We start from the raw sequence: 21036 nt of genomic DNA, 5'->3' as shown, positions 1-21036 counted from the left end.
GCAGCAGCCGGTACCTTGGGTTTCCGCCTGTCCTTCTTCGGAGTGACTCTGAGCTGCTGCGACTGCTCGCCCACGGGACAGCTCATGGTGACATTGATGCTCTCCACATTCTGCTGCAGGTCCACCACCATTTGTGGCTCTGACATCCTACTCATGGGGAGAAAAGTTCCCTGTTATAGCAGCTGGGAGGTGGGAAGGGGCTGAGCCCTGCTGTGTGGAAGGGGCACGCTGTCACTCACCGCTTGACGAAGACGTTCCCGATGCAGCCGCTGAGGTTGCTGAGGGCCCCCGGCTCCGGGGAACCCCCGAGCTGGAAGAGCCGACGCCCGTCCTGGCGCCGCTGCCGCCGGCTGCGCCCGGGGCCAGCCCTGCTGTCCTGCAGCTCATCGTCCACGTACAGCCTGACCCTGGGGGTGGCAGCAGGGGCTCAGCAGGACCTGTGGCTGTGGGCACCCCGGCCCCCACAGCACCCACAGCGGGACACGTACCCTCGGGCATCGCTGTAGAAAGTCACGTAGTGCGCCCTGCCGTCTGCATAGGCACTGTCAGTGGTGACTTCGCTTCCCAGCAGGTTCAAGGCCAGGTGGCCCCTCTGGAGGGACACCTGGCATGTCCCCTCCTGCAGAAAAAACATCACCCAGCAGCTCAGCGGCTGAACCTCACTGCCCTTCAGGAGCTCAGGGCGCAGCTCTCACTGCAGATTCACATCCTGGCCCCACGAAAATCTCCTCTTTCCCAAAGGGAAGCAGCACCCTCCCCAGCAACCCCACTGCTGGGATATCTGGGGGCCTGCAGGTGCCCACCTGGGTGGAGTGGTGGTAGAGCAGCCCCTCAGGCTGGCTCGTCTGGAAGCTGAAGCCACTGTAGAAGTCCCTCAGCCCTGGCACATCCGTCAGAGCCAGGGTCAGGTAGCCATGGCCATGGACACTGACTGAGCGTGCAACCTGTGAGAGACAGCACAGAGACAAGGTGGGAGCCTGGCCCTGGCCTTGCAGGAGCACTGGGATATGAGTGAGGAGCTCGGCTTCCTTGCTGGTTCTGGCTGTTGCTATGGCCAACGACGTGGAGCAAGCACCTCACCACGACCCCTCTGCACTGAGGATGTAGGAGGTTTATGCTTGTTTCTGTGTGAATGAGGGGAGATGGGGCCTGTCCTGGGGGTGCTGGGCTCCCTTTCCCAGACAGACCCTTCCCCCAGCACGCTGGCCAGGCTGCCAGGGCTCTGTGCTCACCAGGAGGTCCGAGGTGCACCCGTAGCTGACGCCCACGGTGCTCATGCGCTTCAGGTCGACGTATTTGCCAAGAGCCTTCAAGCCCTTCATGCAGCCCCGGATGGGCCCACCCGTGGGGAAGAGAGACTTCAAACTGCAGGAGAAGCACATAGTGTTAACAAGGACAGCCCCAGGCAGGACACAGCCCCGGGCAGGACTTGGCCCCGTAGCTCTTTCAGGCAAAGTGCCTGGGAATGAATTGTGATGGTCATGGGTATCTCCAGTGCCAAGGCTGCTCCAAAGCACTCAGCATGGCAAAGGAGGACTTGGTGACACCCACCAGCACCTCATCCCTCACCAGAGATGGAAAAGTTACCATTCTTAAAAGCTCAGGATGATGGACAGGGAGAGGAAAACTTCCCCCCCAGTTTCAGCAGGGTTCCAACAATCCTGGATGGCTGAGAAAGGGCCAGGGCCACCACCAGAGACTGGAGGGGAACATGCTGACTGTCCCACTTCATTGCAGGCTGGACCCACCTGGGGGGCAGCACAGCTGGGGGCACACCCCCCAGGTAGTAGGAGACAGCGTTCTCCAGGGAGTTCTCCTGCTCCACCACAAAGATGGTGAGGCGCTCCACCCGCACCAGGATGCGCTTCTTGTTATTCATTTTGAGGAGGAAAATTTGGATCTGGAGACAGAGCAGAGAAATATCAGTCAGTCTGGGAGAGTTAAGTCCATCACAGAGGGCAAGACGAAGTGTCAAATTAACAGCTCAAGTCAAAAAACTTCTTGCAGCTCTGACCCCCTCAAAAACAAGAGTCCATGTGCCTCCCCACGCTGGATGAGGAGCCCTCCCTCCAAGAGAGCCCCTTTACCTCTTACCGCTTTGTTTGTGGTGCTGCTGATGGTGAGGGACGAGGAGTTGCTCGGTTTTGCCATCTCCAGGCCAGAGCTGAAATCATAGTAAAGAGCCAGCTTCCCATCCCGGATGGCCAGACACAGGAACTGACCCTGGGGGAGGCAGGATGGACACTCAGCAGATGCCCAGAATGCAGCTGTGGCACTGAGCCCACCTGCCCTTTAGCACTGGTGGGAGCAGGTCCCACTTCAGTGCCCTGGTCACAGTCATCTGGGATTTAATTTCAATCAGCAGCCCTGTGCTGGGGCACAGGGTTAACACTGCAAGCTGGAAATGCTCCTTGCAGCACTGCCTGCCCTCGTGATCCCCAAGCTCTGGGGAGCCCCTCCAGCACCAGCCAAGTGACTGCTGTGAAGTCTGGGTCCAGTCCTCTCATGGCTTTTAACAACAGTGCTAAAATCCTGCTCCAAGCAGCCCTGAGATCTCCAAAGCCTTCCTCTCCCACGTGCCCTGCACTGGGAATGCCTGCGAACAGCCCTGTGACTGTCCACTGAGGGATGAAGGCTCCCCAGGGGAGCAAGCACCTGCCTGGTTCTCCAGGAAGAAGATGATGCCGTTGTAGGAGACCACCCTGATCTCCTGCTCGAAGCGCTTGGTGGTGCCGAACTGGCTCTCAAACTTGATCTCCGCGTAGCCGCTGCCGTCGAAGTAGGAGCCGTCCGTCAGCCAGGGGTCTCCCGTGGACTTGGACCTGAGACACACAGCAAGAGCCATCACTGCCAAGGCACGGAGCGAGCAGGGCTGAGCTAGGTGCCCTGGGCAGGCTGTGGTGCCCACCTGGCGCAGGGTTTCTCGGCAGCCGTGTCCAGCTCGAAGGTGTGCTGGAAGTTGTACAGGCTCACCACCTCCTCGTTCAGCGTGTCCAGCTCCAGGCACCCGCGGTAGTTGGGATAGCGCAAAGCAGGAGGAGGCTGGCAGTTAAACACAACACTTAAACAGGGTTTCCCTCCTGTAAGAACCTCCTAAGGCCTGCTCCCCCCTCCCTGCTGCCTGCCTCACCGTGAAGCTGGAGGGGTAGCCCCCCACGTAGAAGACCACGTTGCGTGGGTCCAGGTTGAGCAGCCCCTGCTCTCCCTTGGCCACGCTGTCTCCCTTGATCTCGTGCACCCTCTGCCTCTCCACGATCACCGACATGTGCCCGTACTGCAGGATCCTGCAGCAGGGAGGGACAGTCAAGACCAGAGGACACCCCCCCAAGGAGCAAACCCTGCCCTCCCTGAGGAAAGGCCCTACCTGTTGATGCTGATGGTGACAAACTGCTCTCCAATATCCTCGTCGACGCTCAGGGAGGTTGGTTCCTCGTCTCCCAGTTTGTAAATCCAATGCACTCGGCGGTCCTTGAGCACAATGCCCAGGTAGTCTCCAGTGGCCTGAACTCAGGGAGAGACAGGGCCACATGTGGGCATTTGGGACAGGCAGGAGCTCTCCCTGATGTTCCCAGGGCTGCACTGGACAAACAGCCCCTATTCCACTCCCCACCCAGGCTGATGGCTGCACGCAGAGGCTTTGTGTCCCCCACAAAGTTATCCAGGGACCAGGTGAGGGGCTCATGTCCAGGCATGGACATCATCGATGCAATATTGGCTCCATCACCCTCTGGCCCCATCTCACCTCTTGGCTGCCCAGGTACAAGACGAACCGCCCCTCCTCTGCCCCGTCCTGCTGGCTCCTGGGCTCGGGGTTTTGGATATAGAATTTGAGGGATGTGTAGGCTGCTAAATCCTGCAGATTGCTGGGCATCCGGACCTGCACCCCTGAGCTGCCATTGAATTTCATGGGCACTTTCACCTGTAGGGAGACAAATCCAGCCCTGTGGCACTGAACCCACTGCCACCTGCCTGGTCACTGCCAGTTATACCAAATCCCACAAGAAAGGGACCCTGCCTGGTGGCCCCAAACACCCTCCCCTTTGCATGCCACCCTCAGGTAAGCTTTCCTCCAGCCCAGTTCCCCAGCCCAGTTCTCCCCCTCCCCTGAGCTCACCTTGCTGGCGGCGTTCCTCGCCTGTGTGATGAGCTGCCGGATCCTCACGATGTTCTCTGACACGGTGGCATTTTTGTTCCTCCTGTTCTCCAGGCTGCTCAGCTTCTCCAGCAGCAGGGGAATGGTGCTCTCCAGGCTGGACACTGGGGTTGAAGAGGAGCCAGGAGTTTTGGAGGTTAGCAAGGAAGGGAAATGCAAAGGCAGTTTAAGAAATGCAAGTCAAAGCATGCAACTTCCTGCAGTAAAGCTACAGGTGATACAGACATTGCAAGAAAGGAGGAAAAAATAAGGGCCAGCACTTAAAGCACCCATTGGCTACCTCCCTCTGCTGTTGACCTGGAGTTGCAAAGCACAGCTTTCAAAAATACTCTGGGGGCATCTCTGCATGCAGTGGCTCATATCAGACTCACCCTGGCAGCACACCAGGCTCAGCACTCACCAGATTTCCTGGCATCCTGGACTGCCTGGTTCAGGTCTTCATTTCGGAGGCCTCCATACTGGTCTTTCCACTCATCCAGGTTCTTCTTCATGGTGCTCAGGGCATCCTCCACTCTTGCAGCTGTTTCATTGGCCTCAGCAGCAGCTGCTTTGGCATTCTGGATTGTGTCCTTTGTGTCCTCTGCAAAGAAATAAATATCTCTGAGGTGTGCAGGAGCAGGGAGGAAGCACCTTTGGATCACAGTCAGTGCACAGAGAAGGGAGCAGACAGAATCAGTCCAGCTACCCCAGAACAAACCTTGCTCCCTGCCTAGCATGTCCTGCACAGACTGGAGCTGGGTCAGGAGCTGCTCCTTCCTCACACGGAGATCAGCCAGCTTGTCCTTTGCTGTCTGCAGAGTGCCTTTAATAGCTGCAATTAAAGAAATGCACATGCTGTTTGCTGGAGCTCAGTCCAGCCCAAAGGACAGCAGATCCTGTGAGAAGCCTCTCTCACCCCCATTGAGTTTGCTCTGCTGTCTCCTTGCAGCCTCCTCCAGACTGCTGCTGTTCCTCTTCAGTGTCCTGGAGGTGGCCCCGAGGTTTTCTGATATGACATTCTGTGAAACAAACATGGGACTCTGAGGAGGAATTCAAGGCTCTGGCTCTGACTGCACACAGAAATGCTCGTTCAGACAGCTGCAGTGGGGTGTGACAGGGAGACCCAAACACTGAGTGTGGCCCCAGCTGGGGCAGACTCAGCTCTCAGGCACAGAGCACAGCACCCTCGTGTCAGAGGGAAGGGAGTTTGTTTCCTGCCCATCTTACAGGGCTCCCCACAGCACGTACCATCAGGGCCTCGCTGGCTGCCTTGTCAGCATCACGGGCTGCTTGCTCTGCTTTCCTCACAGCTTCAATGATGCTGGCGTAGGCATTGGAGGCATTGACTGCCCTCTGGATAAAGCCATCCTGGTTTGTGTCCTGGATAATGCTGTGTTGGAAGATGAAGCCATCAAGTCCATGGAAAACAGGATCTTGCCCATGCCCTCCCAGACAAACCCCTCTGTGCTGCTCAGCACAATGTGTGCTCCAGTATAAAACTCTGGAGGTGATACCCTGCTGTTCCCCTGCCATGGAGGGGCTGCAGTTTCCCTTCCCCAGCTCTGGCAGCAGACAGCCTGACCAGTGAGGCTCAGGACAGGTGCCTTACCCAGACAGGTTCCTTGCGAGCTCATCCAGGAGCCGGGCGTGCTCCTCTGCCTGCTCCACGATGGGGATCTTGCTGCTGGCTGGGGAGAACTTCTTCACCCGCTCAGTGAGGGGCAGCTTGGCCCCATCCAGCAGTGCTGCCAGCTTCTCGTAGGCCTGCAAGGACACCTGTCACTGCTGAGGGCTGCCACAGCTCTCCCTCTGCCCATGCCAGTGTGCCTCTGCCACTCACCTCCTTTGCATGCTCCATCATCTGCAGGAAGTCAGAGACCTGGGCAAGGGCGTCCTTGGCCATCTGCAGGGTCTCCTGCACCAGTGCATGCTGCTTTTGGAGCTCCTGGCTCTTTTGCTGGACACAAAGACCCAGAGTTAGGAGCAGCAGGGCTGGGACAGCCCTCCCTCACTCCATGGCCAGGACCATGGGGAAGGTCTACCTGACTCTCCTCCAGGTTGTTTCGGTTCAGGCTGTTGAGCTCCTCTGTCTGCCTGGTTTTGTTCACAGCCTCGTTGAGGGCATCTCGCAGATCCATGAGCTGGGAGCTGTGCTGGGCCAGCCGCTCCTGGGTGCTGCTCAGCAGGTCCTGGTTGGACTGCCAGCGGGCGTGCAGCTCGCTCTTCACCCGATGCAGCACTGTGCAGGGCGGGGAGAGAACTCTTGCTAATTCCTCCTCCTGTGTTAAACACTCTTTCTGTGCCTGGCTGCCCCAAAGCCTGGCTCTGGTGTTGGCAGATACCAAGGCCAGAAGTGACCATCTTCCACCCCTCCCTCCCTCCTTTTCAGCCTAGATGGCACAGGATCTTGTCCATGACTGTCTACAAACCCTCAGAGAGATGGGATCTCTTTCAAAGATACACAGCTATGCCTGAAAAGATCCAGATGATGGACCTTGATTACTTTCACTGTGAAAAATGACTTATTTCCAACAAAAGCCAGCTTATAATTCCAGCTTTCAGCTACTGAGTTATGCTTTGCCAAGGCTTGTTAATCAGAAGTGTTCACTTCCTGCAGCACCAGCATCCCTGGCTGGGATCACTGCTCTCACTCCAGCAAGGACGCCCTCAGGACAGCAGAGCTACTGTGGAAGCTGGCTGCTGGTTGTTACTCTACGGGGACAGCAAATAGGAAGAAACATGGTGTGAACTACTCCCATCCATGTGTGATGTGAATACATCACATAATAATGGTGATTCCTGGTTATAAGTGTTGTCATTTTTGTTCATCAAACAGAACAATGCACTTAGTTCTGCTCTAAAATTTGCCTTAAGGGAAAAAGAACCACAAATTATCTGTTGGAGTGTCACAGGGGACTCTGAAGCTCCTATAAAAATGATTGGGGGTGCCTGGCTCTCAACAGCTCTCTCTAAACACAACCACGATGTGCAGTGTCTGCGTGCAGTGTCTCCAAGCCAGACCCAGCAGGACCTGGGCAGCCCTGTGCCACTGAGCTGGACTCACACTTCTGAGCCTCCTCGTGCTCACGCCTTGCCAGCTCCTCCTGGGCTCCCAGGCTCCTCTTCTTCATCTCCCTCAGCATCCTTTCCACCTCGGCCAGCTTCTGCCGGAACTCCTCGCTGGAGGTGGTGCTGGCGTTCTCTGCCCCAAACCTGGCCATCTGCCGCACCAGCTCTGCAGGGAAACCCACACCCCCGTCAGACTGACCAAAGCAGGGCCTTCACAACTCTCTGAGGTTCTTCTCACAAACCACTGACAGCTTTCAGGCAGCACTCAGACAACAAACTGCTTGATATCACCCAGAGGCTCATGTTTCAGCCTCCTCGGCCACCACCAGTAACACATGTTACATCCTGAGCATCTTTCTGTGGCTTTACTTTTGTCCAAAATCCAGCCACTCTGCTTTGCTCAATCTCTCCTGAAGCTGCAGTGCAGATTGCCCCCACTTTATGCATTTTAGTAACATTTGTGAAGTTTAATAAGGTTTTTCCTCAGACTTGTGTTTAGCAGCTGAGAATCACAATAAGGCTGGTCAGGGTAAAAGCTGGGATTCTGCAGGGATCTTCCTTTGTATTTTTGTTTTCTTCGTTCTCTCCATGGCTTTCTCTAAGCACTGCAGTACTTGGCAGTGCTGGAAACCAAGAGCATGGCATATCACAGGGGGGGAAAAACACCAAAGTGAAGGCCCTTCTTGACATACCTGCAATGCCCCTCTGGATGCTTTGGATGTGCAGCAGGAGCTGTTCCCCCCTCTGGTACATGTCCCTCGTGTGCTGCTCAACACGAACCGCTTCTCTGTGAGCCATGGTCATCTACCACAAAAACAATGCCTTAGTTAAAGTATGAGATGGTATTTTATGTGATTTATCAGTGGGACTGTTGCTCCCAAAAGGCACACAAGGCCTGGGAATGTGTCACTTGTGAGATCCCTGAAGGAGCCTGTCCCACAATGGATGATCTTATTTAGCTCCTTCAGAGAAGCACAAGCATTAAATACAGCTCCAGTGCAACAGGCTCTGGATGCTGGAACAATCCTGACACCACAGAGTTCAGCACTGCTCTGTGCTCTTAACACAAGGAAAGCCCCAAAGCCTGGAGCCAGGCACACCTGGGTCCTGATCAAGAGACAGGGGGCTGCAGTCTGTCTGGTACACACAGGGCAGTTTGTCTTTGCAGCTGTCTGGGGAGATATGTCATCAAGTAGAGATTTTCCCCTCTCTCTCAGATTAGGAGCAGGCACTTTATAAATCAAATCAAGTGAAATCAAATCTTGCTCAGTTTATCCATTCGCTGTTGATGCAATTCCTAGGTTTTAGACTGGATACAGATTGCATCCATGATGGACCCAGATGTTTTGTGTACCTTACTTGTATTTCCCTTCTATAAATGATATTTGATTTATTTTTACTGCTTAAAGTTGGGCCCACCTCTAAAGCAAGCAGTAAATCAAGAAAAACTATCAGTATTATGAGATGTTTCACAGCTCTCCATGGAAGGAAAGCAGGTAATCCAGCTTGAGCACTTAACACTGCAACTTAGTTCTGGTCAAGCAGGAGACCCAACCTGCCTGAACTAGGCTCCTCACAGCCTTCAAAGCCCTCATTTTGGTAAAAAGGGGACTTGTGCTCCGGCAAAGAAAGGTGGAGAAATACCCTACTTTGTGCTGCAGTGCATTCAGGTCCTGTGTGAGGTCCATGTTCTCATCCTCCAGCTCATCAGCCCTTTGCCTGACCCCGCTCATGGCTCTGTGGTACTCACGGAGCTGGTTCTAGAGAAAAAAAAAAGGCTAAATCAGGCCAACAGGCCAGGAAACATAGGCAGAAGGTGATGGGAAGCCTTCCACATACAGCAATGGCCAGAATGGTGCTGTTGAGGCCGTGAAGGCGAGCCCAGGCAATGGAGCTGGCGTTGAGGGTGACCAGCTGGCCGCGGATGGACGGGAAGGACATCTCGATGCTCTGCAGGTCCTCCAGCAGGAGCAGGACACAGCTGTCACACACTGCAGGGACACAGCAGTCAGCACAGGCCCTCCCCCGGGCTCCCCTCCCCTCCTTCCCCAGGACAGTGGCACACAGACCTTCACACTTCATGCTGTCGGGGCCGTTGGCCACCAGGATCTCGTGCTGGCGCAGGCAGACGTCGCACTGCTTCCCCGTGAGCCCGCTGGGGCACGTGCACTCCCCAGTGCGAGGGTCACAGGAGCCCCCTCTGCACTCACACTCTGCAGGGGCCAGAAACAGAGAATCATTCTGGGCTTTACCATGCTGGAGAAGAGGGGAAGGAGAGGTTTTATTCCAGCTGTGCCCATCCACACGCTGCTGCTGGGGGTTCCCTGTGCAGTGATGTGCACAGGCCCTCAGACAGCTGCCAGCTGTTTTCTGCCTCCAACAACTGGAGCAGCAGCACAGCCCTGTCCCAGTGCCCTTGGCTGGGACCCCACACTAGTAATAGGAGCTTCTTGGGCTAGGTATTATAAGCTTTTGGATGTCTATTTTTCACTTAAGATAGCTCAGTTACCTTTGGAGGCATAAAATTAGCAGAATGGTTTTTGTTGCAGTGTTGGAAACAAAAAGTTTTAATAAAAGGCAAAACAACAAACTCCTTACAGAGAAAAAGCGCTTTAGGTGCAAGAAGTTCTTGCTCCTAGTAAAACAAACACCTCACAAAAGCAACTAGTTTCTTTGTTCTCTTCTTTTTCTAGTAAATTGCCCAAGCAAGACTTTTTGGCTTTGGTCTAATTAGCTATCTTTAAGTTTAAAGTGAAGTCTTTTAGGCCTATGAGATGCTTTTTTTACTTGAGAAGAAAAACTTCTAAGCTTCTTTCCTTTTTAAAGAAACAAGAGATACTTTTGTCACTCCATTAACAAAAAATGCATTCCTCCACACACACACACTCACTTGTGCAGCCGTCCTGGCCGAAGCCCCAGTAGCCTGGGGCACACTGGTGGCAGCGGGAGCCGCTGACCCCGGGCAGGCAGCTGCACTGGCCACTCTGCAGGTGGCAGCTGCTCCCCACGGCGCCCACGTCGCAGTCACACCTCCGGCAGCCCGAGCACCCCTCGAAGCCGTAGTACCCCTCCTAGGGAAAAGCAGGATACAGATGTCCTGGTCAGCAAGTGTGTCCCTCTCCTGGGTCAGTAATGGGGGACCCCCCCTTCCTTTCTAGGTGTGTTTTGAGCACCACAAAACTCCAAGCAGCATGGTAAAGACGTGGAGCTGCAGTGAGAGCACAGACATGCCACAGCACTGCCCTGTGAACCTGCTGGATGCACTTGGGAAAATGGGGTTTACTGCAGTTTCACAAATGATGCCACTTTACTGGAATGCTGCCTGCACTGCTTGCTCCCAGATCTTTAATAGGCTTTTGCCACGTACTTATGCAAGTTCAGCCTTCACCAGCTGGCAGCCAGCCCTGCTCTGCTCACAAGCCTGGGGGATGACACACCAGGGCTGCCCCCATCCCCATGGCAAGGACAGGCACCATCCCAGGGCCCAGGTGACCCTCACCTCGCAGCGGTCACAGTGCTGGCCTGTCACTCCAGTCTTGCAGAAGCACTGGCCAGTTTGTGGATGGCAGGAGTCAGTCCCACAAGGCGAACAGTTGCACTCTGTCAGGGAAAAATACATCCAGTATTAAACTGAAGAGCCTGTCAGCCACTCACAACACTTACTGCTAACAGAAAAACTGCTATTTCCCCTTATCTATCAAATTTAAGATAGAGCCTCTCTCCTCTTGGATTTGCTTCTCACAACAGCTTATGCCCATGACTGTGGTAGTGTTTGAGGGTCCCCAGGATGAGGGAAGAGACGAAAAGGCTGATTTATTATTTTATGATATATATTAAAATAAAATGATATATTGAAACTGTACTAAAGAAAGGAGACATCAGAAAGCTAGAAAGGAATGAACAATAAAATCTCGTGACAGACTCAGAGTCTGACACAGCTGGCTGTGATTGGCCATTAATTAAAAACAATCCCCATGAGACCAATCAAAATGCACCTGTTGGTAAACCACCTCCAGACCACCTTCCACAGCCATCAGATAGTTATTGTTTACATTTCTTTTCTGAGGCTTCTGAGGACAAAAATCCTAGCGAAAGGATTTTCATAAAATGCATCAGTGACACGTGACCCCTTTTGCAAGCTGCATTTGGGCTGCTGTTCCTCAGAGGGATGATGAGCAGAGCTGGGAATGGGCACCCTCCCCTGCCCCACTCACGGGTGCAGTTCTTGGCCAGCACGGCGTCCCCGTAGTAGCCGGGCGCGCAGAGCTCGCAGCGCGCGCCCGCCGTGTGGTGCATGCAGCCCGAGCAGGCGCCCGTCAGGGGGTCACAGCTGCTGAACAGCATGTTGGGGTCCGTGTTCCCGCTGCAGTCACAGGGCTGGCACGAGCTGCCAATCACCAAGGGGTTGCCAAAGTATCCCGGGGCACACCTGGAGAAACACAAGTTACGACAGAGTGAGGATCCTGCAGCCTGGAGTTGCACAACTGGAACGGTGTGAGCATCCAACACTTGTAACTGCTGCAGCCCTCAGGGATCTCAAAGCACTCTGTGTTTTGCCTCAGGATACCTCAGAAAGGTGCCTTTATCACAGGCTGCAAGTCAAGGCAAAGCACACCTAAGCCATACACCTACAGTAACAGAATTTCAGCAGTCGGGCGTTTGCAGGCTGAAGAGGACTGAAGGAAATGCTGCCAGAACAAAGCAGCTGTTTCTGCTGCAGTCCTTAAGGAGAAAGCTTCTCTGCCACAGCAGTGGCTGCACAGGGTTGGTGTCTGAGGCCCCCCCAAACAGGGGTGCCACCCCCTTACCGCTCACAGTTTGGTCCAGCGTAGCCTGGCTTGCAGAGGCACTGCATGTTGGATCCCTTGTGGACACAGCCAACAGCAAAACTGAAATGAGAATGGGGACACAGGGAGGAGCAGTTACTCCTGATGTGGTGCCAGGGGAGCTGGTCACTCATTGTGGGCTGCTGGGGCCTAGGGAAAGAGGCTACAAACATGGTTTGGGGACAAGGACAAGGCTGGCACTGGGACACCTGCCCTGGTGGGGCACAGAGTGGTTCCAGTGGTTAAACAGTGAGGCCAAACAGGAACAGGCAATCCCATCCTGAGGTGCTTACTTGTTGGAGGCAACTGAAAGAGGGCATGGGCACCCAACACACTGCAGGGGTTCCTGGGCAGAGGGGCTGCCCATGTAGCCGTCCTTGCACCGCTCACAGTGGTCTCCTTCTGTGTTGTGCTGGCAGTTCTGCAAGGAAAAGGCAAACCCTGGGCTCAGCACTGACAACAAGAATGGTGGATGTGCTAAAAAACTCCCCATCAGGATGCCTCAGTCCTTCCTCTCTCCCAGAACTGCCTTGCACCCTAAGCTGACCCTGAGCAGGGTCACCACTGAAACAGTGAAGCCAATGCTCCAACCCAGACATGGTTCTGCCAGCCCAGTTAGTATATAAAGAGCTTTTGAATCACATGCCACAGACCTCCTAACTCCAAAATATCACACTGCTCCACTGTTTACTTACAAGGCATATGCCAGAGCCTGGCAGGCACTGATCTGAGTGGCCATTGCAATGGCAGGGGATGCATTTTCCCAAGAAGAGCCCCTTGGTGTCCCTGTAGTAACCTGGAGCACATTCCTGAGGAGACAGAAAAAGAAGAGATCTGAAAAACAGCCTGATACTTTTGGGAAAAGCAAAGAAACTAAATTAGTTTCCATGACAGAATTCCCACTGGGTTGTACTGATGGAGAAAAGATTATAAGCAAAGATGAAGATTTTTCAGTGCAGTTGCTTCCTGCTCCTTTTAACCAGGAGAGAATTGGCCAGAGTGAAGGACACATTCTGAGGTACTGCAGCACCTGAATGATTTCCCCATCATGTCCCTTCCAAGAAGGCAGATGGAACTTTTGCATATCTCACAGGTGGATGGTGTTGTGATGGGGGAATGTTCCTTCCTTTGGAACAAGCCAAGTCGTCATTTCAACTGAAGCCCTCAAGAGCCAGCTTGTAGGCAGGTGGCACCCAAAACATGACCATGTGACCCCTCTGAGTGGAGCAGCCTGTCCACTCTCCCCTCACCTGGCAGGAGTCCCCCTGGTAGTTAGCTGGGCAGAAGCACAGCTCCACGTTGCTGGCACGGATGCCCGTGGCTGTGTCCGTGGCCATCTCCAGCACCACACGGCGCAGGGACACGGAGGAAGAGAGCTGGGAGAAGAGTGTCCGGATCTGCAGCTGCTCCAGGTTTGCCAGCACCATCATCAGCTCCTCTCTGGACACAGGGTTGTGAGTCTCTGTGTGCCTGAAGTTACCCTGGTGGGAGAAAACCTGGTATTACTGGCAGGAAGCACAAGCACCTGAACGTGCAGCCCAGCCTCCACAACCCTGCTGCTGGAATCGTTCCTCTCTGCATGGGTGAAAGAGCCCTGCAGCACCTAAAATGCTGAGCTCCAAGCACCTTCCCTCTATCTGCATGAGGTCTCGTATTGTATTTTCTGGGTTCCCCAGATGAGGGAAGGAATGATGAATCTGACTCCATGTTTTCAGAAGGCTAATTTATTATTTTATAATACTATATTATATAAAAGAATGCTATACTAAACTACACTGAAGAATACAGAAAGGATGCTTACAGAAGGCTAAAAAAATAATAATGAAAACTCATGACTCTTTCCAGAGCCTCGACACAGCTTGGCCTTGATTGGCCAATAAGTCAAAACAATTCACATGAAACCAATGAAACAATCACCTGTTGGATAAACAACCTCCAAACACATTCCACATGTGATCACAACACAGGAGAAGCAAATGAGATAAGAATTTTTTTCCTTTTTCCCTGAGGCTTCTCAGCTTCCCAGGAGAAAATCCTGGGCAAAGGGATTTTTTAGAAAATATGACTGTGACAGTCTTGTCCTTTCCTGCATTATCTGAGCACTTCACTTGTGTGTGCAAACTCACCTCCACCAGCTGCAGCTGGCCTTGATGTGCCTCCCCTGGGGATGGGTAGGCACCTTCCAGAAACATGATGCTCATCTGATTTCCCTGGGAAAAGCAAGGAAGGTGTCAGTCATCACCTCACCCTGCTCCTGCATTAGCAGGGGGCACCAGGGCATTTCTTGGGCTGCACCTTGAGGATCACGTCGGGCCGGGACTCCATGGGAATGAACACGTCACCCCTGCGAGGGTTGGAGTGCAGCTCGTAGCGAAGGTGCCCTCCATAGGAGGAAACCTGAGGGAGAGACAAGTCCCATCCATCCACAGCACTGAGACAACTCAGAGATGGCCCTGCTCAACTGGAGCGGGAGCAGTGCCTGCAGGTGAGGTCAGGGTGGTTCCCCATTCTCTTACCTGGTCCCCAAGGTAGGAGCTGGGTGCAACCCAGTAGAGCTCCTGGTAGGCATCTGGGAGGTTTTTGAGGTCAGCAGTGACGAGCTGCTCTCGTGGGCTCAGAGCTGTTGGCACCTCGTGGCGGTCGCTGCTCAGCAAGAGCCACCCGTTCATGTCGACAAACTGGAGGGGAAGAGCAACTCTGGGTCTTCTAGTAGAGTTACAGAAAGTATCTGTATGTTGATGCTCCAGAAGAATAGGTCCCAGAGCAGCAGAAAGGGGAGTAACAGGCTCACACCTCACATGCATCCCGATGAAGCCACAGGAAAGCTGATCATCACCCCCACCCAGCACATGAGACCCCAGAGACCAGGAAAAGGGGCTGAAAGCAGGAGACGGGCACAGGGAGTCAAAGACAACCCTCCTCACGGTGTATCTTCAGCAGGATTAATGCAGGACAGAGACCCGAGGGCAGCAGGGAGCCAGGTGGGTGGGACACACCTGACCTGAGGCTCTGGTGGCTCCAGCCCCTCTCACCTCAGCTCGGTGCTTCTCGGCGCTGCGGCAGCGATCGGTGGCACCGAAGCAGAAGCACTTGGTGCAGCCCTTGGGGTTGGTGGCATCCAAAGAAAATGTCCCCAGGCGGCACTGGTCACACCTCAGGCCCTCCACGTTTTCCTGAAAGATAAGCAAAGCTCAAGTGTCAGCAGCTTCTCACAAGGCCTCAGTGGAGGACAGGGATGGCTGTCTGAGCAATCAAAGCAAAGCGCTGTGGTGCTGGAAGATGTTAAAGCAGTTCCCCAAACAGGTTTGCTTGAACAGCACCCACCAAACATTAAATTCACCTACAGAAAGCACTTGTAAGCCCTACAAAGAGGCTGGAGCAGGCAGCTCAGAAACTGTTTTGAGTTACTCTGCTGCCATGGAGCCAGGAGCCAATAGGGCTGACAGCTTCCCCTGCAACCAGCTCTGACACAGGGCTGGACTCAGACTGGCCATCTCCCCCAGAGACAGCCCAAGGAGTGAGACTTCATGGGCAGGAAGGATGAGGAGATAAGAGCTTTTCAGGGTGCTCTGAACCCACCACCCCACAGGGCAGGCTGGGCACACACAGCCTCTGCCACCCCCTGTGAGAGCTGGAGAGTCTAGGCAAGGAGAAAGGCACCACATGGAGGCATTGGGGGACTGACCTTGCAGTGACACTGCCCTGTGACCGGGTCACACACGCTGGCCTGGGTGCCAGCCTGGTGGCAGTCACAGCGCCTGCAGTCGGGGTAGTGGTAGTAGCCAGGGGCACAGAGGTCACACTGCCGCCCGATGATGTTGGGCTTGCACCTGGGAGGACACAAGAGCCACAGGAGCTTTCAGAGCTGACCCCCATCCGCACATTTCCTCCCTTGAGCTTGCCAAGGTGTCCCAGCAGGGGACTCTAGCAGGGAGCCCAGGGATGCTGCCAGATGTCCCCAGTGCCAGAACAAGGCTCCCTCACCTGCACTGCCCGCTGTCCACGTCACAGCCTGGCTCTGTCAACTCCTGCACGCCGGGCCGGGAGCAGTTGCAGTCCTCACAGCCGATGAGGGGGTGGCAGCCGAAGGTCTGGGGCTCACAGACCACACACTCCGGCTTCAGGGTGTGGGGAGGGCAGATGCACTGCCCTGTCACCTCATCACACAGACGTGTCCCGCAGTCACAGGCTGCGAGGGACAGAAAAGGGCTGGGTTTGGGCGAGCCAGACCCAGGGACCCAGGGCAGGCGTGGGGAATGGACACAGAGCAGGCGCGGGGAAGGCAGAGGGGCAGCCAGGGGAACTCACGCCTGCAGTTGGGGAAGCCCCAGTAGCCGGTGGCACAGCGGGAGCACTGGCGGCCGATGACGTTGGGCCTGCAGGGACACTGTCCCCCGAAGGGCTGGCACTGGCTGCCCCGCGCCCCGGCCTCGTGGCAGCCGCACGGCTGCGCCCCGTTGTTGTAGAAGAGGGACAGAGAGACGGCAGAGTCATGGCAGAACCTCGAGGACGTGCTGGGGCTGCAGGGGAAGGCAGGAGGGTCAGTGCTGCCCATCCCCACAGCCTGCCCACCACCCCAATCCAGCATCTCCTGCAGCCATGGGCACTTTGTGGGACCCACAGCCTGCCCACCACCCCAATCCAGCATCTCCTGCAGCCACGGGTACTTTGTGGGACCCACAGCCTGCCCACCACCCCAATCCAGCATCTCCTGCAGCCATGGGCACTTTGTGGGACCCACAGCCTGCCCACCACCCTAATCCAGCATCTCCTGCAGCCACGGGGACTTTGTGGGACCCACAGCCTGCCCACCACCCCAATCCAGCATGTCCTGCAGCCATGGGCACTTTGTGGGACCCACAGCCTGCCCACCACCCCAATCCAGCATCTCCTGCAGCCATGGGCACTTTGTGGGACCCACAGCCTGCCCACCACCCTAATTCAGCATCTCCTGCAGCCACGGGCACTTTGTGGGACCCACAGCCTGCCCACCACCCCAATCCAGCATCTCCTGCAGCCACGGGGACTTCGTGGGAGGGAGAGCCCTGTGACACTGAGAGCTCCCAGATACCCACGTCTGGTCAACAGAGAAAACCTCAACCAGCCCCTGCCTGCCACACACGAAGGGAAGGGGTGCTGCTCCCTGAGGAGTGTGCAGCCTGTGGGCACCCAAAGGCAAGCATCTCACTTGATGTAGAAGCTGTTGATGCCACAGCTGCTGATGAAATCATAGGACTTGTCCAGGGGTTCCTCCTGCAGGTACTGGGGGGTGTAGCTGTCCTCAGGCACCACAAGGATGTAATCCTGCAAAGCAAGGGCGAGCTGGGTGAGCCAGCTCAGACAGACAAGCACCATCCAAAATGACTCCGAAGTGCAAACGCACCTTTACCCTTTCATGCCTTGCTGGGACAGAACCTAACACACCAAGTACTGCAAAGACCAGGAGCCACCTCTCTACTAAGGTCTGTCCCTCAGGGTCCATTTAACCTAAAGCTCCACATGAGGAACAGCACAAATTCACTGGACTAAAACCAGGCAGAACACTCCCAGAGCACAGCACTGGCTGTGCCTCAGCAGGGAGGCAGTCTCTATCATCTGAAATTTCTACACATGAAAGCACCTGGGTTCCAGTTCTGTCTTTCAGCCATTTATCCAAATTTTGGTCAACCCTCTAGTCCTGGGCTACCTACTCTCATGCTAAGGCCTGCCTGAACAAACAATATTATGCAGGTTTAAAATATTGCTAGAGCAGGAATAAGGCTTCTTCTGGATTATCACAAACTATATATGCAAAGTAACAGCTTCAATTTCTGCCTGGTTTTGATATCAAAACCAGACAAGGAAGGACACTGTCATATACAGAAGCTGCCCCTGTAAATACTGCCCTCAATTACACACGACTAAGGCTGGAGACTTGGCAAGTTCTAGGGTAGTTCAGAAATGAGTGATGGTGGGTAACATTCCTGAGGTCACACAGTGACAAAAATCCAATGCAAAGCCCTCTGCTGAAGCCTGCCCAGCATGCTCTGGGAGCTCCCTGGAGAGAGGCTCACCAGCCACAGCTGCTTGCCCTCTGGCACTCGAACAACCACAGTCAGATCGTTGTCAGTAACATCCAGGATGGTTTGGTCCTCAGAAACCACCAGGCTCCGACACCCGTAGCCATGTGGGCAGAAACTCGCATTGGTCTGACCTGAAAAGACAACAAATGTGTTGGCCTCACCTGTCCCTTGAGTCCCCATCCCATCCTCCCACTTTGGAAGGGGTATGTCAGTCTTGCTTCATTTTTGCAATCCCTAAAGAACCCACAGTCATCCTCTGGCATGGAAAACTTCCAGGGCTCCTGCCAGCCAGCAGCTGCCCAGGTCCCTGCTGCTCTCACCTTGCCAGATGCGCCCACCATTGATGAGCACCTCCACGGGGAAGCTGGGGTGGCTGGGCTGGTACAGGTGCAGGATGAAGGCGTAGCGTCCCAGGCTCTGGATCCTGCTGCTGAACACCACTGTAGCCTGCCCCAGCACGGGAGAACACAGACAAAAACCCACGTGTGACACCTGCACCCACGGCTGGCATGGTCCTGAATTACTGCACAGATTTGTGCTACTATTGCCCAGCTGCCAGGTGCTGAGAATTCAGTGAATCAAGCCCCCCATGCCTCCACACTCTGCCCCCTCTAATGCTGCCACCTGAAAAGCTTTTCCTGGGATCCCAGAGAACCAAATAAGGCTGGATAAAGCCAAGAGAGGTGAGTCCACAGAAATTACAGGTTCAGGGAGAAGTTTAAAGCTCAGATTAAGTTCTGAACATGCTAATTGATAAAGCATTAATCAATAGGTAAGGAATATTTCTCCCTGGCCCAGTGGTCCAGTGTCACAGCACCAGCAAACCAGCCCAACCCTTGCCTGTGCCCCTACCTGTGGGGACTGCAGGAGGATGAGCTCTGCAGTGGGGTCCATGGCTGTGGGAGGACGAGGAGCAGGTTCCACTGGCACCCCAGATGGAGCCACATGGACAGCCTGAGCCAGGGGCACCTCTGGGGCAATGGGCAGAGCCTGGGCCCCCTCCAAAATGATTGACTGAGAAAGCTTCAGGAACCTTGAAGGGACACAGGAGCTGCTGAAAAACAAGGAGAAAACAGGATGTGAGTATCTCCAGAAAGAAAGAGAGGAGGGAAGCGTGCCCTGTAACTCCTGGTGGATTACAAGGTCTGCCTGCTGAGGGAGAGCTCACTGCCAGCACCCCTGGGGCTCTGGGATATGGGCTCAGCAGGAAGAACAGGAGCCTGGCACAGGCCAATTCCTCTGCAAATATTTATCTGAAGCAGTGTCAAAAATTTGGATACAGCAAGGGTCTTGCTGTATGTGAGCAAGCACAGGAATGCCTGTTTGGGACCACACCTGAATGTCTGCTCCAGGAGACAGAGTGGGGCTCAGGCACAGGAGCATCAGTCTGATCCCAGTCTGTGCTCAGAGGACACAAGCAAGGAGCTTCACCTAGCTGGACATCTCTTCATCAAGAACTTAAAAAAGTCTCTGAGCCTGAGGGAAGTGGGACAAGCAAATGTTTCTGGAAATAGTCCCATTGATGCCAAAGCTAAGGGGGACCTGAGACTCTCACCTGTTGGATGAGAAGGTGCCATGGACACTGATGCAGTGCACCTTTGGCTCGATGAGCTCCATGGTGAACTGTGCAGCAGGGATCAGGTACACTTTGTGCTGCCACACAGGAGAGAGACACCAGGTTATGTGACAGCCTGGAGCCACAGCTGGCCTGTGCCCACCAGCCAGCAGGCACTTCAGCTAATGCATGGCACTCACACCTCTGCTTATTCCTTGGCACAAGCCTTATGGCATTTAGAAGCTCCACAAATGGATGGGATTCTTCCACCCTTGGCTAAACTAGGAATGTTTTCACGATAAAAAAGGAACTGCCCCACTGTTACAGAGCTCCCTCTGCAAGAGCAGCTGCTTCTTCCCATCTCCTCCCCACTCCCAGCCCCTTGATTTACTTCAAAACACCCCACTGACCACATTCTCCACTTGGACTGGTTGTGACACAGACTAACATCCCGTATCCAGTCCAAACAGGACTAGAAAACCCACACTAAGATCTGAGATCCAAGTCAAACAGGACTAGAAAACCCTTCCACAGGCTGGGTCCCAGTCCAGCCTTTCCTCCCTGTGACCTGCTGACAGAGCTGCCCTCAGAGGGAGCCTTACCAGGAAGAAATCAGCCAGATCAGAGGTGAAACGAACAGTGGCCTCTGAGGTGAGTTCAAAGGTTGCCATTCGACTCTGGGAATCCACAGCAATCCCTCGACAAAGGAAACTGTAAGAGAAACACACATTTTGAAATCAGCCTCGCACAGGGTCATGACCCATTTCTTGTCCTGCCAGCTCTATGTCCTGAGGGGATTTACACAAAGTCCCTGGAAATCTTTTGATGTTTTTTCTGGCTGCTCGCAAGAGCAAAGTTTTCCAAGGACACCCCAAACGTTTGTTTCCTACTGCAAAGGTTGCAATCTGAAGCCAGACAGGGTTTGACCTGTCTCCAATAAACCTGCCTGGAGGTCATTCCCTAAGTCAAGGTCCCTACCAACAATTCAGCTGTAAACAGATGCCCAAGATTATCTCCTGGCAGAGCAGGTACATACTTCCCTGAGATGGGAAAATCTGTGTCCAGCTAGAACGAGTCTGGACATGCAGAGCTTAGGTGGAGAACACTGAAGCTTGCTTTGTTTATGCGATAAACTCAGAAAAGTTCAACTGGAGGGGAAGTCCTTGCCATGGCAGAGAGCTGGACCCTTTCTGCCCCGAGGTGCCCTTACCTGTAGGCACAGGGGTAGAAGGTGAAGGTGCCCTGCTGCGTGGCCGAGCGCGGCGAGCTGACGGCGATGCCCACGCTCTGCAGGGCGTTGGTGTTGGCATATTCCACCAGCAGCACGAACTTCCCAGGCTGGGCCACGGACAGGGACAGCTGCACTTCCACCTGCAGCACAGAGGGATGACT

At 54.5% G+C, this 21036-nt stretch overlaps 1 protein-coding gene across 3 annotated transcripts in view; it reads right to left on the bottom strand.

Annotated features, from left to right (window-relative positions):
• Positions 1-21036, bottom strand: part of LAMA5 (laminin subunit alpha 5) — an 89635-nt gene that overhangs the window by 3982 nt on the left and 64617 nt on the right. For 2 of the 3 annotated variants that reach the window (XM_059862387.1, XM_059862389.1), the window contains exons 27-72: positions 20855-21015; positions 20247-20355; positions 19645-19742; positions 18942-19143; positions 18410-18536; positions 18081-18220; positions 17216-17331; positions 16336-16547; positions 16012-16216; positions 15713-15857; positions 15060-15200; positions 14544-14705; positions 14323-14424; positions 14154-14237; positions 13278-13508; positions 12723-12836; positions 12321-12448; positions 12010-12090; positions 11416-11630; positions 10701-10801; positions 10092-10272; positions 9271-9414; positions 9041-9192; positions 8851-8961; positions 7894-8005; positions 7197-7367; positions 6175-6371; positions 5973-6089; positions 5742-5896; positions 5381-5522; positions 5049-5151; positions 4851-4964; positions 4554-4733; positions 4115-4257; positions 3743-3919; positions 3365-3501; positions 3131-3284; positions 2909-3042; positions 2660-2822; positions 2095-2223; positions 1749-1900; positions 1233-1365; positions 804-944; positions 489-619; positions 240-407; positions 15-147 (exon numbers count right to left, since the gene is read on the bottom strand). In XM_059862387.1, coding sequence (XP_059718370.1) covers positions 15-147; positions 240-407; positions 489-619; positions 804-944; positions 1233-1365; positions 1749-1900; positions 2095-2223; positions 2660-2822; positions 2909-3042; positions 3131-3284; positions 3365-3501; positions 3743-3919; positions 4115-4257; positions 4554-4733; positions 4851-4964; positions 5049-5151; positions 5381-5522; positions 5742-5896; positions 5973-6089; positions 6175-6371; positions 7197-7367; positions 7894-8005; positions 8851-8961; positions 9041-9192; positions 9271-9414; positions 10092-10272; positions 10701-10801; positions 11416-11630; positions 12010-12090; positions 12321-12448; positions 12723-12836; positions 13278-13508; positions 14154-14237; positions 14323-14424; positions 14544-14705; positions 15060-15200; positions 15713-15857; positions 16012-16216; positions 16336-16547; positions 17216-17331; positions 18081-18220; positions 18410-18536; positions 18942-19143; positions 19645-19742; positions 20247-20355; positions 20855-21015 — 6648 coding nt within the window. The remainder of the gene's footprint in view (positions 1-14; positions 148-239; positions 408-488; positions 620-803; positions 945-1232; positions 1366-1748; positions 1901-2094; positions 2224-2659; positions 2823-2908; positions 3043-3130; positions 3285-3364; positions 3502-3742; positions 3920-4114; positions 4258-4553; positions 4734-4850; positions 4965-5048; positions 5152-5380; positions 5523-5741; positions 5897-5972; positions 6090-6174; positions 6372-7196; positions 7368-7893; positions 8006-8850; positions 8962-9040; positions 9193-9270; positions 9415-10091; positions 10273-10700; positions 10802-11415; positions 11631-12009; positions 12091-12320; positions 12449-12722; positions 12837-13277; positions 13509-14153; positions 14238-14322; positions 14425-14543; positions 14706-15059; positions 15201-15712; positions 15858-16011; positions 16217-16335; positions 16548-17215; positions 17332-18080; positions 18221-18409; positions 18537-18941; positions 19144-19644; positions 19743-20246; positions 20356-20854; positions 21016-21036) is intronic. The other variant, XM_059862388.1, reaches the window with a different exon arrangement.

The sequence above is a fragment of the Haemorhous mexicanus genome, chromosome 18 (assembly GCF_027477595.1).
Source record: "Haemorhous mexicanus isolate bHaeMex1 chromosome 18, bHaeMex1.pri, whole genome shotgun sequence".
Lineage (NCBI taxonomy): Eukaryota > Metazoa > Chordata > Aves > Passeriformes > Fringillidae > Haemorhous > Haemorhous mexicanus.
This window is presented reverse-complemented; position numbering and strand designations above follow the sequence as displayed.